General features: G+C 35.1%; 2 protein-coding genes across 2 annotated transcripts; one reads left to right on the forward strand and one right to left on the reverse strand.

Moving 5' to 3' along the window:
* Positions 1–8,486: 8,486 nt before the first annotated feature.
* Positions 8,487–11,917, forward strand: LOC110915330 (putative glucose-6-phosphate 1-epimerase). Its single transcript, XM_022160010.2, has 10 exons — positions 8,487–8,766; positions 8,917–9,018; positions 9,641–9,751; positions 9,824–9,875; positions 9,956–10,093; positions 10,280–10,378; positions 10,453–10,550; positions 10,630–10,737; positions 11,397–11,478; positions 11,636–11,917. Exons 1-10 carry the CDS (start codon positions 8,699–8,701, stop codon positions 11,699–11,701), a joined length of 924 nt encoding a protein of 307 aa, XP_022015702.1. The 5' UTR covers positions 8,487–8,698; the 3' UTR covers positions 11,702–11,917.
* A 531-nt stretch (positions 11,918–12,448) lies between these two features.
* On the reverse strand, positions 12,449–14,227 carry LOC110915331 (syntaxin-112). The gene is made up of 3 exons (XM_022160011.2): positions 13,994–14,227; positions 13,828–13,883; positions 12,449–13,591 (listed from the first exon to the last, which is right to left on the reverse strand). Exon 3 carries the CDS (start codon positions 13,561–13,563, stop codon positions 12,667–12,669), a length of 897 nt encoding a protein of 298 aa, XP_022015703.1. The 5' UTR covers positions 13,564–13,591; positions 13,828–13,883; positions 13,994–14,227; the 3' UTR covers positions 12,449–12,666.

The raw sequence follows: 14,227 nt of genomic DNA on the forward strand, positions 1-14,227 counted from the left end.
TACAACGAAAACAAGTAGCTTTAGACTTATCAAATCCTAAAGTTGAAACATTTGCATCACGAAAATCATCTCTGCCTGTAATTTGTTTAAACTTTTCAGCTCGTCTCAACACACTAGCCATGCACCATTTTATATCCATCAATTCCATCTCCTCAGCATCAATTTGATCGTAATCCTCTTTCGTTAGCATTGGATTCCCGATCCTTCCTGCAACTAAACCACCATAGGATTCAAGCATAGTTACCAACAAAGACATATGGCTTTTAGCAACTTCCTCGGTATAATTCTGATCATTTTCAAGGTTTAAAGCAATGTTGCATTGAAGAACTTTGCCATTCTTTGTTGTAGAAAAATGTGGATCAAATGTTGGAAATGAAGTGAATCCAGTTTTGTTGCTTGATCCCTGAGATGAACTTTCAGAAAAAATTTTCGCATTAAAAGTTGTTTCAACCTTTGGAGAAAAATTTGTCTTTTCACTAACACCATTTTTGAAATACAATCTGATGTCTTGTTCTCCATCATAGTTCTTCATTCTAGCAATCTTTCTTTGCTCCATCTCTTGAGTTTCAAGATGTTTAATGAACTCACGCAGTGTTAGATCTTTATATTCTTTTCTATTATTTCTCAACATCATCAGAAACGTCCCCCAAACATCATGTGGCAACGCATCTGCCAGCTTCTCAATCAGCTCATCTTTATCTTTGTTTATGCCCAATCTTGTCATGTTTTTCACCAAGTTACAATATCTTTCAATAATCTGCTTGGTGCTTTCCGTTCTCAAACCACGGAATAAATCAAATTCTTTCTTCATAAGTGACATTTTGTTTCTGAGCATATCATCACTACCAAGAGACTTTGCTTCTAATTTTTTCCAAAACGAATATGCACTTCCGTTATGTTGAAGAAGAACCAAGATGTCCTCTTTGATGGCTTGCTGTAACAAACTAACCATCAATTTCTCATCTTTATATTTCTTTTTCTCCTCAGCACTCAATTCTCTAATTGGTATTTTCTCATCCCTGTTTTGAGTGGTCTAGTATATTGAACTTCAATATGTTCCCAAGCATCTAAGTGATATGCTTCAACCCAGTTACCAAAACGTTCGGACCAACCATTATAATCATCAATATCCAAAAGCTTAGGCGGTTTTTGTGTTGTCCCCGTCTCATTTTCAAGCAATGTACTTTGAGTAAGAGTCATTGGACTAGCAAAGGGATTATAAAACTCGTTTTCCATGTTTTCAGTTTTCAAAAGTTCACAATCAATCAATTTCAAACGGAATTATATCTTCACACGATATTACTTTTCAAACTGAAATACCCTCTCAAGCGGTATCACTCTGAAATTTCACACGGAATTATCCTCTGAAACGGAATTACCCTGAAGCGGAAACACCTTGAAACGAAATTACTAATTTCATTTGAAATGGTCAAACGGAATTTAATTCCGCGTGGACTTAGACTAGCTTTCAAACGGAATTAGGCTTTTTGAAACGAAATCTAATTCCGTATGAGAATTTCACACGGAATTACAAATTCAAGCGAAACTAGACTTAATTCCGGGCGAAATTACAGCACTGTTCGAACGATATTATATCAACTTTCAAACCGAATTAAGTTTTCGAACTGATTAAAGCTGTATTTTTGTCTGAAACTCTCAAGGGTTTATTAAAACTCTATTGCGCACAACATATTTGAAAATCAGGCCATTTTGACCGTGAAATCAAGTTTAATTGAGAAAAGAAGGTCTAGAAATCAGAAATCGCAGCTGAAATGGTAAGAACTCTTCCTCCTGAGCTCTGACACCACTTGTAGGATCGCATTCAGACCCAAACGAAAATAGATGTTCAAGCGGAATTAAGGTTCCAAACGGAATAGTAATTCCGCTTGGAATTGTTAATTCCGTTTGGAACCTTAATTCCGCTTGAACATCTATTTTCGTTTGGGTCCGAATACGATCCTACAAGTGATACCACTTGTAGGATCGTGTTCGGACCCAAACGAGTCGATCAGAAGAGTGCTTCACCAATACAAGTGGCGGAAACAAATGTATCAGTGTTATTTCAGCTGGAAAGCACGAGAAATCACTTTAAAATGTCTTTTGATTGATATTAGATCGTTTACAATGTTGTAGACACTTCGACAGAGCTTCGCCGTCGGAACTAATTTCGTTACAAATGAACTAGGCACATCAGGTATATATAGGCCAGTAATTCTGCTTGAAAGTGTTCAAACGGAACATGATTCCGCGCGGAATTAGCCCAATCGGAATTAAGCTCAAGTGGAATTAAGTCTCCAAGCGGAATTAGGTGTTCCAAGCGGAATTACCATTCCGTGCGGAATTACCTATAAAATACATTTCTCATTTTGCGTGCCCTGATCAATCTATTACATTACATTACAAGACTCGATACAAGACGAAGTCGACAGACGGATGCACCAACAGTGTACATAACTTACCAGATAGATCGGCGAAAAAGGGGATGATTGGAAGAATAACAAGATGTTGGTTATAGTTCACAACAAACCGAACCCTAAGAAATCATTAGCTCATTGCTGAAGTCCAACAGTCGCCACTTTTGGGAGCGATTAGGGTGTTGGATCAGAGGATGATTCGATTAGTGATGGTGGAGTGGAGGATGATTTGATTAGTGATGGTGGAGCGAAGGTGATGCTTCTGGAAATTTTGGGGAGCAAAGTTCAATCAGAACCCTAGATATGATAAGTTAATTAATATCACGCTTTCTGTTAAAAAAATGACATCTCGCTTAAATTTTAGGGGAGCGGGTAAAAAACTTGATATTTCCGCTTAAATTTTTAATTTATATTGCGACCATATGACGGTGGCAAACTGAATGGCCGCCGAAAAATGGTGGCAACTTTCATTTTTATATTTGCATATTTGACACCATTTTACTACTGTTTTCTTAATTTTTATTATTATTTAGGATTTTTCGGATGTATTTGCTACAAATACGATTTCGGTTGAAAAAAGGTAGCTAATTTTGTGACTGTTTTTTTTCGGTGGCAAATTATTGGTGGCAATTGCCCAGTTTTCTAGTAGTGTTTGGTTTATTCAGTTAGATTGACAGTTTTTTATTTGGCTCATTTAATTTTAGTTAATAGTAAAAACCAAACTCGGGCTAAAACTTTTATTAGAAATATATGGAATGGAAATATAAAATATGAAATATATGAACTGGACGTATAAAAGCTAGAAATATATGAAAATATGACTAATTCAGTTCTGTTCAGCTAATTTTGGTTAAATGAGAGTACAAAAAAATTGATAACCAGTTTTAGTTAATTCAATTTTCAGTTAATTTAGTTTTTGGTTGATTTTGGTTTGATTTCGTCTGTTTTTTGTTTGGTTTAGGTTAACGATTTAGTTATGGCTCACTAATAACCGGTTTTGGTTAATAACCGATAGGTGCGCGTGTGATGCGACATGAAACACAGACATTGCCATGGTGTGCATTGTTTGGTTGGTTAGATTATTGTCATCAACCGAAATCGAGGTCATCGATTAATCTATTTTATTAACCAGTGTATTTTCAGTTAATTGGTTTGGTTTATTCAGTTAGATTGACGATTTTTGGTTTGATTCATTTAATTTCAGTTAATAGCCAAAACCAAACTTGGGCTAAAACTTTTGATTAGTAATACATGAAATGAAGGTATAAATATGAAATACATGAACTAAAGGTGTAAAAGCTAGAAATATGAAAATATGAATGGTTCGGTTCAGTTAATTTTGGTTAAATGAGAGTACAAAAAAATTGATACCCGTTTTTGGTTAATTTGGGTTTCGGTTAGTTAGTTTTCAGTTATATTTTTGTTCGATTTTGGTTCGGTTAACGATTGAGTTATTACTCACCGTTAGACAATGTTAATCACGTAACATATCAATTTTTTAATTAAGAAAAAAAATATATTAATGTACCAAAAAGTTATGATTGTTTAAAAATCGTGGGTGGAGTTAATTTTTTATTAAGGGATAAAGCGTAACTACTAACTAATTATCCATAGTTTTGTTAAAAATGAGGGATTAAAGTGTAATCTAGATGAGATGATTTAATTGATGGTATTTAACCACTTGAGATTTAGTAGCTATTAAACATTTTGGGATAATGACTAAGTACGTTGGGCTTTAATCACTTGTGCACTAAGGCATCATCTACTTGTACCTTTTAACCCACACGTCAATACTGACCAAGACAACTATCGAAACATCGACAAAAATGAGTAGGTCGTCATGGTACTTTTGGATTTTTTAAAACATTATAGTTCATAGATATGGCAAGAATACATAAAAAATTATAAGTTTGTTGTAGAGGGGGGAAAAGTGTAACTAATTACCTATAATTATGTAAAAACTCAGAGATTTAAGTGTAATAAGATGAGGGACTAAAATATAATTAGTGTTTTAAGACACATTTACCCTACATTAGTACCTACATTTCATAAAACATGAAATGAGTTAGTCATATAGCGCTTAAAACATGTCTAAACGAGTTCGCAACTGCGTTTTTTACAACCAGCACACTTTTGCAGTCATTTAGGTTGGTCGCGGCCGCAAGGGCTCTAGTTTAACCTCTTTCTAAAGAATGTTCACCCATCAATAGGAATGTTCATTAAATAGTAATAGTGTTCACTGAATAGTAGGGGTTTTTACTGAATAGTAGGAGTTTTCACTGTACAGTAAGAGTGTTCACTGTACAGTAGGAGTGTTCACTGAACAGTAGGGGTTTTTCAAATTATTCGACCCGTTCATGCATTTATCAAACAAACAAGTTTGTTTGACCGCTATTTCTCATGAACCTATTAAATTCAATAATGTTTATCATATTAGGTTCCAATCACGAGTTCATATCCATTCTTAAACTCATTTTCGCTCATATGCTTATTTTGACCCGTTAAGGGTATTTAAGTATATTTTAAGCACGAATCGCTTTCATTCGCTTCTAATTTCATATGTCCACTTTTTTTATCAAATGATCTCCCACCACAACTATATTTGTGGTGGATTCTATATGGTGATCTATATAATCCGAGTTTTACTCCTCGGATTGTTAAATTACGGCAAAGACTCATATAGAGTCATTTGACCAAAAATTTACATCTTTCGCTTTTTATACTTATTCTAAGTATTTACTTAATCATAAGCCTCGTTTCCAAATAACCTTTAAAGGTCATTTGTTCAATTATGCTTACAAGGCCGTTTTGGTCCATTTTAGCCTTTCATTTACGATGAAGGACTTTTGAAAGCATGTTTGACCAAAATTCTTCTTTTTAACTATGAATTTGTTTGAAAAGTCATTATGCTTTTTCAAACGCAATGTCTACTATTTGAAACATTCGATTTACATATCAAAGTAACCAAATGTCTATTTTTTACTTTATTTAACACTCATTGAACCTTATGTTCTAAATAAGTGTCACCCTATTACACATACCTGGCTCGGATCAATATATTGACCCGTTTTTCCTACCCTTCTGTTATAACCGCTAATTCATAGCGATGCTAATATCCATTTGATATTTACTCCTGAAATAATATAACTCGACAATAGTCATCAGTCGATATTGTCAAAAGGTAATATCTTCACCTTTTGACCCGTTTAGTCTAAGTGACCGAATTTATTGGCGAGATGATGTTTATTACTATCTCGTCTACATGACTCGCTCTGGTTTACACCGTACGGTCATTTTCCTTATAAATCATTTATTTACTCTTTTGATCCATTATAACTTACGCTATAAAGTGTCTTTCACAAACTAACGGTAATCGACAACAAGTGATCGAATTATCGTTTTACCTTTATTATTTGTATTAGTTTACCTTATAAGGTAATTATTCAAAACTCGTTATTTATTAGTCCTTTCATGACTAAATAACCGTATTAGCTCTTTTTAACCATTAAACATGGTTTATCTTTATTGTCTTTTGTTCCGAACCGCACATGTCGTGTCGGAACATCAGAATTCAAACAAGACTTTATATTATTCATAACCTATAGAACCAATAGGTATTTAATACAAAGAGTGTAAGTTGTACTTACCTAGCATCCAGATTATGCTTTTCCTTCATTCCTGATTCGTTTGACCCGCTTCCCTCCCAAGCCTTCACCTAGCTCGTCAAGCGTCAAACTATCATTGTAATTTGTAAGATGGTTAGGTTAGTCACAATCATCTATGACTATTCCATCTTACGCTTCTTATGTCGAATTTATCATTCGATCATGTACTTGGTCGGTTTGACTTTTTAAAGTCAACCGCCTATCAACGTTAATAATTATTCGATGTAGCTCTACTACTCGTTTAATTACTTAGTCCATTATTCGATAACGTCATTCTTCTGTTACCGGTTTAATCATTTTATCACATGATGATATCAACATCATTCTAATAAAAAATATATCATCATTTTCATATTATCATACAAAACCGTTTCCTAGCAAGTATGACCATGTACTCGAACTCACAATTTATTCAAGTATTTCCTTATTACTATCACGTATGACGATTCTAATCATAGTTATATCATCAATTTCGTCATATGATTAAAACCCACTTATCCTAGTGTGATAAATCATATAAACATTCAATTTATAGCATCTTTCACTTACGGTTTGGTTCCTAAGCAATTATACATCATAATTCAGCCATAGCTTCTATAATTCATGCCTAATTCGCGATTAGGATGATTATCAAATTTTTATAACTTCACCAAACATCAAGATTTTACATACCTTATGATCCTCTTGTTCGGGTGATCGTTAATTCACGTTCGGTTGTGAATTTGGGCTTCGTTTAGCCCTTCAATCTGATGGATTTGTTAGAAGCTAGGGTTTTGGGCTCCCCTGGGAGCTTCTGGTCGAACACAGAACACACACATGAAGTGTGTGTTTTGTTTTGAATTCTTTTTATAATTAAACTTTCAATTATCCAGATTTGGCCCCTTTTGTTTGGTTAGTTATTAAGTAGGCTACAACCTACTTATTTCTAACAATATTTCCACTCATTAACTAGGTTAAACATTCCTAGTTAATTTAGTGAGTTCGGGGAATTTACGACTCAGTTTATTTTAAGTTCCGTTAACTCAGGCCTTTTATAAACTTTATTTCTTCAAAAGCTTTCGTTTAAGTTTTAATTAATATTAGGTTTAGTTAAATAAATCCTAATATTTTTTTTCGGGTTAATTTTACCACTAAAGGTACTTTACCCGTCTTTTAGTATTAACGTGGTTTGATTACCAAAACCGTTTTCAAGGTGTTACAAGATCCTTGTAGCATGGCGCGCGAACTGACAGGCCAGTTCAAGCGCACGCAGGCGCACTGGTCTGCATACCGTGCACATACGCATGTTCCATACAGTGTGGCGCACAGACTGAAGAGCCATTTCAGGCGCGTGCACATGTTTGCAGTGGAAACAAAACAGCTGGTTGGACTTGGTCGAACTAGCTGTTTCAACTTGTTTAATTCTGTTATAAATGAATATGACAGTTTCGTTGACCATATTAATTCCATTTTAATATAATTAAATCTTGTTTATTACAAGATTTATTGCCTCGTTAATTAGAGAATTAAAGGCAAGAAATGTTTCAATTTTGTAAATGTGTGTATATATATATATATGTGAACCTTGGGTTCATATTTGAGATATACGAAAGATATGAGAGGAGAGGATCTCATGAAAACCATTAGAAACATTCACTACATAATTTTAGAGGAGTACTCTAAAATAAATTCAACTTCTTTTCTTTATTTTCCAAAACATCAAATTATACCCGGTGTAATCTTGGGCATGAGAGCCATCTCCGGCAGTATAACTACTGCTTCGGTTGTTGTATCCTGGAAATAGACCGTCTGAGAGGAGGCGCGGAATCTGTTTTAAGGGCCCATGTCAAACACGATCCTCAACCAAAACCTTCATCTTTTTGTATGTTCATTGTTGCAGTTCATAAGGTGCGGTTGAAGCTTTTCAAAGACGTTGACTTGAATCAAGATTGGTACAATTAAATTGTTTTTTATATTCGTTTATTTATTTCTTGTAACCGGTATTGTACTAGAAGAATTTTCCACAAATAACGAGAGTCTCGTTATTATACATTTTGTAATATATTTTATTGAAAACGTGAACCTACTTCCTACAGAACTTGAGCTTGAGCTTTGTTAAGTTAAGCAAACGTAGTTGGAGCTTGGCTTAGCTCCTTGAGATTCCTAATAGTTAGGCCGGTTTCCATTATTTGAACCGTAGTGTGTTTCAAATGTTCGTTTTAGAAATATCTTTAGATTAAGAGATTTGTAAATGTTTCTTTTATTTACAGAGGTTAGGCTTTTTATGTTTTTACCTAATTTGCCTGATCAGTGTGAACCTTCAACTCGCTTTTATGTGTTATTGTATATCCGACGTTAAATGACACCTACACTCTAAAATAAAACGACATTGAGTATAATAATCTTTCTTTCTAACATAGACAAATAAATGAAAATCATTGATCAAGATCAAACTTCTTCACTTAAGAAATAAAAAAAAAATGTCAAAATGAAAACTTTATCAACAAAAGATATCACATTTTGTTTAAACCATTCGAATATGCGAAATCCACTTCAAACAAACATAACGACATTTTAATACAACCAAAATATCATTTCCAGCACTGAATGTAACTAATCTTTCGATCAAGAAACACGATAATGGTGGCGATATCAATGACGTGTTCTCTTCCCACCTTAACTTCTTCAAAGCTTCCCCGAATCAATCGGTAAGTTAACCCTTTTCGATTCCCATTTCAATTCCCCAATCTGATGTCAAATTACTTATCTTTTATTTGTTTTGGATCCTAATTGATCGATGATTGTTGTGGAATTGATGCAAAAATTGAGTGATTTTGGATGGGTTTTTGAGTTTGCAGATATCCAGGTATGGCATTTGCAACTGTGAATAAGGAGGGTGTTAAAGTTACTGAAGGGTTGGGGAATTTGCCCAAAGTTGTGTTGACTTCTTCTCATGGAAGGTATTGTTGTTTAATATTATTTAGTGAATGAATTGATTTACTTGTTTAGATGAAATGATGTGGGATTGTAATTTGTATGGTTTGTGGTCTATTTAATGGGCATTTGTTGATTGGATGGTACTTCTATATGTATACCATTAAGTCATTTCGACGTTTAAACGGGCATTGCAATGGTTCCCTAGGCCCCGAGGCCATGGAATTTCTGAATAGGGTCCAGCGGGTCGTGCATTGTAATTTGTCTTAAGTAGGATCGGTTTTGCTACCAAAAGGGGGTTGCGCCGCAGCTTGTTGCCCGTTTACCTGCTACCTTATTGTAATTGGTTGGAATCATTATATATAAAACAAAAAGGTATTTAAAAACTACCATTTCGTCAACATTGCTAATTATCTACAAAAAAAAAAAAAAAAAAAAAAAAAAAAAAAAAAACGGGTGTTTAATGTTTTGGAAGTTCTAGTTAAATGGGTGTTTAACCCTTGGGTTTCACCTTTTAACGACGGTATAACATCAAATCAGTAGTGGTGTGTGATTAGTGTGTGTATAGATCTGCCTTTGTTGAATTTTGGGGGCACTTGTAATTAGTGGATCAACACTGAATTATCGTTTTTTTTTTTTTTTTCTCAGTGAGGCTGAGCTTTATTTATATGGAGGCTGTGTCACATCTTGGAAAGTTGGAAGCAAGGATCTCCTTTTCGTTAGGCCCGATGCTGTTTTCAACGGGCAGAAGCCCATAAGGTTGACTTTCTTCTTGTATTATATGCCGTTTAAGATTACTGTTAATTATCGTTATTTATGATTTGGGTATAGTGGAGGGATCCCACATTGTTTCCCACAATTTGGACCCGGCCCGATGCAACAGGTATGCTTCCTTTGCCATTTAAGCTTACAACATTCTTTGACCCTGGCCCGATTTGACTTTTTGACTCTTGAAAATGCTAGCACGGATTTGCAAGGAATTCCAACTGGTCGATTGTAGATTCCGAAAATGTTGACGGGTCTCCGGTCATCACTTTAGAGCTTAAGGAAAGCCCGTACAGTCGTGCTATGTGGGATTACAGTTTTCATGCATTATACAAGGTAAATAAATATATATATATATATATATATATATATATATATATATATATATATATATATGTTTCTGATGAGGCCCAATTGGGACTCAAGTCATCAATATTCTTTACAAACAAATATTTTTTATTTTTTTTCTTTCTTTACTGCACTTTTGTCGTCTTTAACAGATAAACTCTCTTCGGTTTGCAGATCACTCTACACGAGAAAAGCCTTTCCACTGAATTGAAGATCACGAACACCGACAATAAACCATTTTCGTTCACCACCGCTCTGCATACCTATTTCAGTGTAGGTGGTCTAAATCATAAATGTCAGATATGCGTGTGTAAATGTTTAAAAATTTATTTGGTTTTGTGATGCAGGCTTCTGTATCGGGTGCATCGGTTAAAGGTCTAAAAGGCTGCAAGACGCTCAACAAAGATCCCGACCCTAAGAACCCGGTGGAGGGTAAGGAGGAAAGGTAAGATAGGCCATAATCTTCATTTGTGTGATGTATAAAATTATAACGATCGTATGTAACATTACTCTGCATGATCCAGAGACGTGGTGACTTATCCTGGATTTGTTGACTGTGTTTATCTTGGTGCTTCTAACGAGTTATACCTGGATAACGGTCTTGGTGATGTCATATCCATCAAGAATACGAAGTAAGTTGATTTTCATCTTTTGATGGTTTCTTAGAGGTGTCAAAATATCACGTTTGATGCTCGTTAAAATGGGTTTGGGTCAAAACAGGTGAATTTGGTGCAGGTTACCATGGGTCGGGTCTGGTTGATCCGAAACACCTTTAGTCAAAAAAATATATAGTTTATAAATAGAGTAAAGTACACGGATGATCCTTGTGGTTCACCAAAATTTTTGGATTTGGTCCTTAGCTTTCCAAAAGTACACAGATGGTCCCTATGGTTTGCACTTTGTAATGCATTTAGTCCCTAGCTTGTTCTAAAAGTACATGGATGGTCCCTGTGGTTTGCACTTCGTAACACATTTAGTCCTTAACTTGGACATGCTAAAACCTTTAGATTTGTTTGTTGGGGACTAAATGTGTTACAAAATGCAAACCATAGGGACCATCCGTGTACTTTTGGAAAGCTAGGGACCAAATCTAAAATTTTGGTAAACCACAGGGACCATCCATGTACTTTACTCTTATAAACAACTTTTCTATAATCACAAGGATAATCTTATCTTTGAATAAATGATTACTTTTGAATTTTGACCCGTTATAGATAAAACATAACCTCTAAGTCTGACGGTTTACCATCTCATTTTGTTCATTTGATTTATATCGGTCTTGCTCATGCAGTTGGCCAGATGCTGTTCTATGGAACCCACATTTGACAATGGAAGCATGCTACAAAGATTTTGTTTGTGTTGAAAACGCTCAGGTAATACAAGATGTTACTAAAACGGGTTAAAAGTCACCCAAAGTGTATTTTTAAGGCTTTTTAAACAAAAGCGTTTCAAGTCAAACCCAACCCGTGTAAAAACAATGCTTTGACCCGTTAGCCATGAGCAGAAACTTATCTTTTACGTAATTTTCAGATTGGAAGTGTTGATCTAGAGCCGGAAAAATCATGGGTGGCTACTCAACAACTTAGTGTTGGCTGAAGATCAGATGTTATACTGACATGTAAACCGGCACTACTATCTGACCTAAGTATGTTATTTGTGGTATCTTGAAAGAGAGATTTGTGACTACTGGACGATGAAAACACGCTTGTGTATCGGAATAACAGAAATAAATATTTATTTAATTCTTGTATAAAAGGCATCCTTAGCAAATGTACTACTTACATTTTGTGAAGAACATGCTATTATACTATACATTGTTGCTCTTGAAAAATGATTTGCATTTTCTAATTGATTGAATATATGAATTTAAGACCATAATAAGGGCTTCCAAACATTATAATAAAACTATAGGTGGCAATTTCTGAGACGACCTCACATGAAAATAAACAGGTTTTTAGCATAAACAGGTCGTGTTCGGGTTGACTTTTTTAACCCAATTAATTAAACTGGTTGACTTGTCAACCAGTTTTAAATTAGAATAAAGAAATATATTTTATAAGGTCAACTCGCCAACCCATTTACGACCTGTTCAACCAATTTATTACAACCCACTAACCAGTTTGACTCGTTAGATAAATAGGTTACGGTTCGGGATAAACGATTTTAAGTGTGTCTATGTTAGGTTGATATCTTTAACATAAATAAATATAATTGTCGTGTTCGGGTTTATCTATTCAACCTCTCAACCTACAAACCGACACGATCACCATCCCTGTAAAACAATACATATTAGACAACTATATCATAACCAAATTGAAACTTGTGAATCCATATCACACACCATTTGAATCCAGACATCATAACATCCATTGATCCAAAAACTACCACTCAATTCAGAAAGAAAAAAATCACAAAATAACAAAACAACTAAACACAGACCATATGAATGATGAATCCAGACATCATAACATCAATTCATCCAAAAACTACCACTCAATCCTGAAAAAAAAAACCCCAAAATCACAAAACAACTAAACAAACCAATAGATTTGGCACTCTTGTTAGAAAGCAGACAGCATAGCAATGCAGCACACCACACATATAATTATCACCACAGCCCAAATCAAACACACCCAACTGTTCCTCTGTTTATCCTTCATCTGTTTAGCATAAAACAAACTACCTGTTCCACCACTCACAAAGCTTCCAGCCTTTGCCACATTATCTTCAATGTCATCCAACTTCTGCCCTTGACCCTCCACCAAAACAGCCATATCAAGAAATACTTGATGAAGTTTATCCAAACTTTTCTTCAAATCCCTCACAGCCTCATGTCTTTCTTGATTCTCCATAACCATATCCCTCTTCCCTTCAACCATTTCAAACAGTTTCCCATTACCAGAAACCATTGTTTCAACCATTTCATCACTCGGGTATTCACCGGTTTCGTTAAAGTACCTTTTTTTGAGGTAATCTTTATGATCTGCAACTATTTTATCTCTCAAATCTTGAAACTCAGTCATCGTTTTCTTGAGTTTTAGTTTCAGCCCATTTGTGACTAAAACCCGGGTTCTGTTCACAGCAGTGTTGTGGTTTAACGGTGTTGAAGATTCGAGACATTCGAGGCGTGCGAGGACCACATTCGCCTTACGCAGGACCGCCATCGTATCAGACTCCATTCGGTCCCTTAACCCGCGAAGAACCTTCGCACTGTGAGCGGATTTAGTCTCTTCGTTTAGGTTTCGAAGGTCAGAGAGGAGGTTTGTGACTTCTTCCATGGTGGATTTGATCGCGTCGATTTCTTGGAAGAATTTTGAAAGATTGAGTTCATCTGCAGGACTGAGTTTTGGATCTTGAACCCCTAATTCGATGTCGTTTTCTTCCGATTTGACGTCTGTTTGCGCTTGTTTCTTCAAATCCACATAACTTAGAAACGATTTCGTCATGAGGTCATTCATCTTCTTGATCTTTTTTTCAAAAACCCACCTGCAAATTTGATGAAAACTCACAGATATAAGTATACAACATGACATTTGAATGAATAGATACAAACATTGAACAAAAAACAGGGGAAACAAACATCAAATGAAAAACAGGGAAAAACAGGGAAAAACAGAGTGAATTGTACATTTGAAGGTCAATCAAGTGAAATCAGACATAAAATTTGAATAAATTGATACAAAAATCAACAGAAAAACCGAAGAAACTAGTAAGCATCGTACCTTTGTGCTTGAATTGGGTGAAATCAGAGGCTGATTTGGACGAATTTTGAAGGTTTCTGAGTATGAACACAAATTCAAGAAACAGAGTGTGAAATCAGACCATAATATTTGAATAAATTGATGCAAGAATCAAACGAATTACAGGGTAAAGTAGTGAGAATGATACCTTTGTGCGAGAATTGGGTGAAATCAGAGGTTGATTTCGATGAATTTTGAGAGTTTGTGTGTATGCACACAAACAATATCAAGAAACAGAGTATGAAATCAGAATGGGTGTGTGTGGTTGTTGAGTTTCTCTCACTAAACGCATGTATTTGTTGGGTTTTGAGGGTGAAATTGAACGGTTTCAAGATTTTGGAAAGATTTGAATTTTAGGGTTTTAGCCGTTGAATTTAATTTT

The sequence above is a fragment of the Helianthus annuus genome, chromosome 16 (genome assembly GCF_002127325.2).
Source record: "Helianthus annuus cultivar XRQ/B chromosome 16, HanXRQr2.0-SUNRISE, whole genome shotgun sequence".
Taxonomy (NCBI): Eukaryota; Viridiplantae; Streptophyta; class Magnoliopsida; order Asterales; family Asteraceae; genus Helianthus; species Helianthus annuus.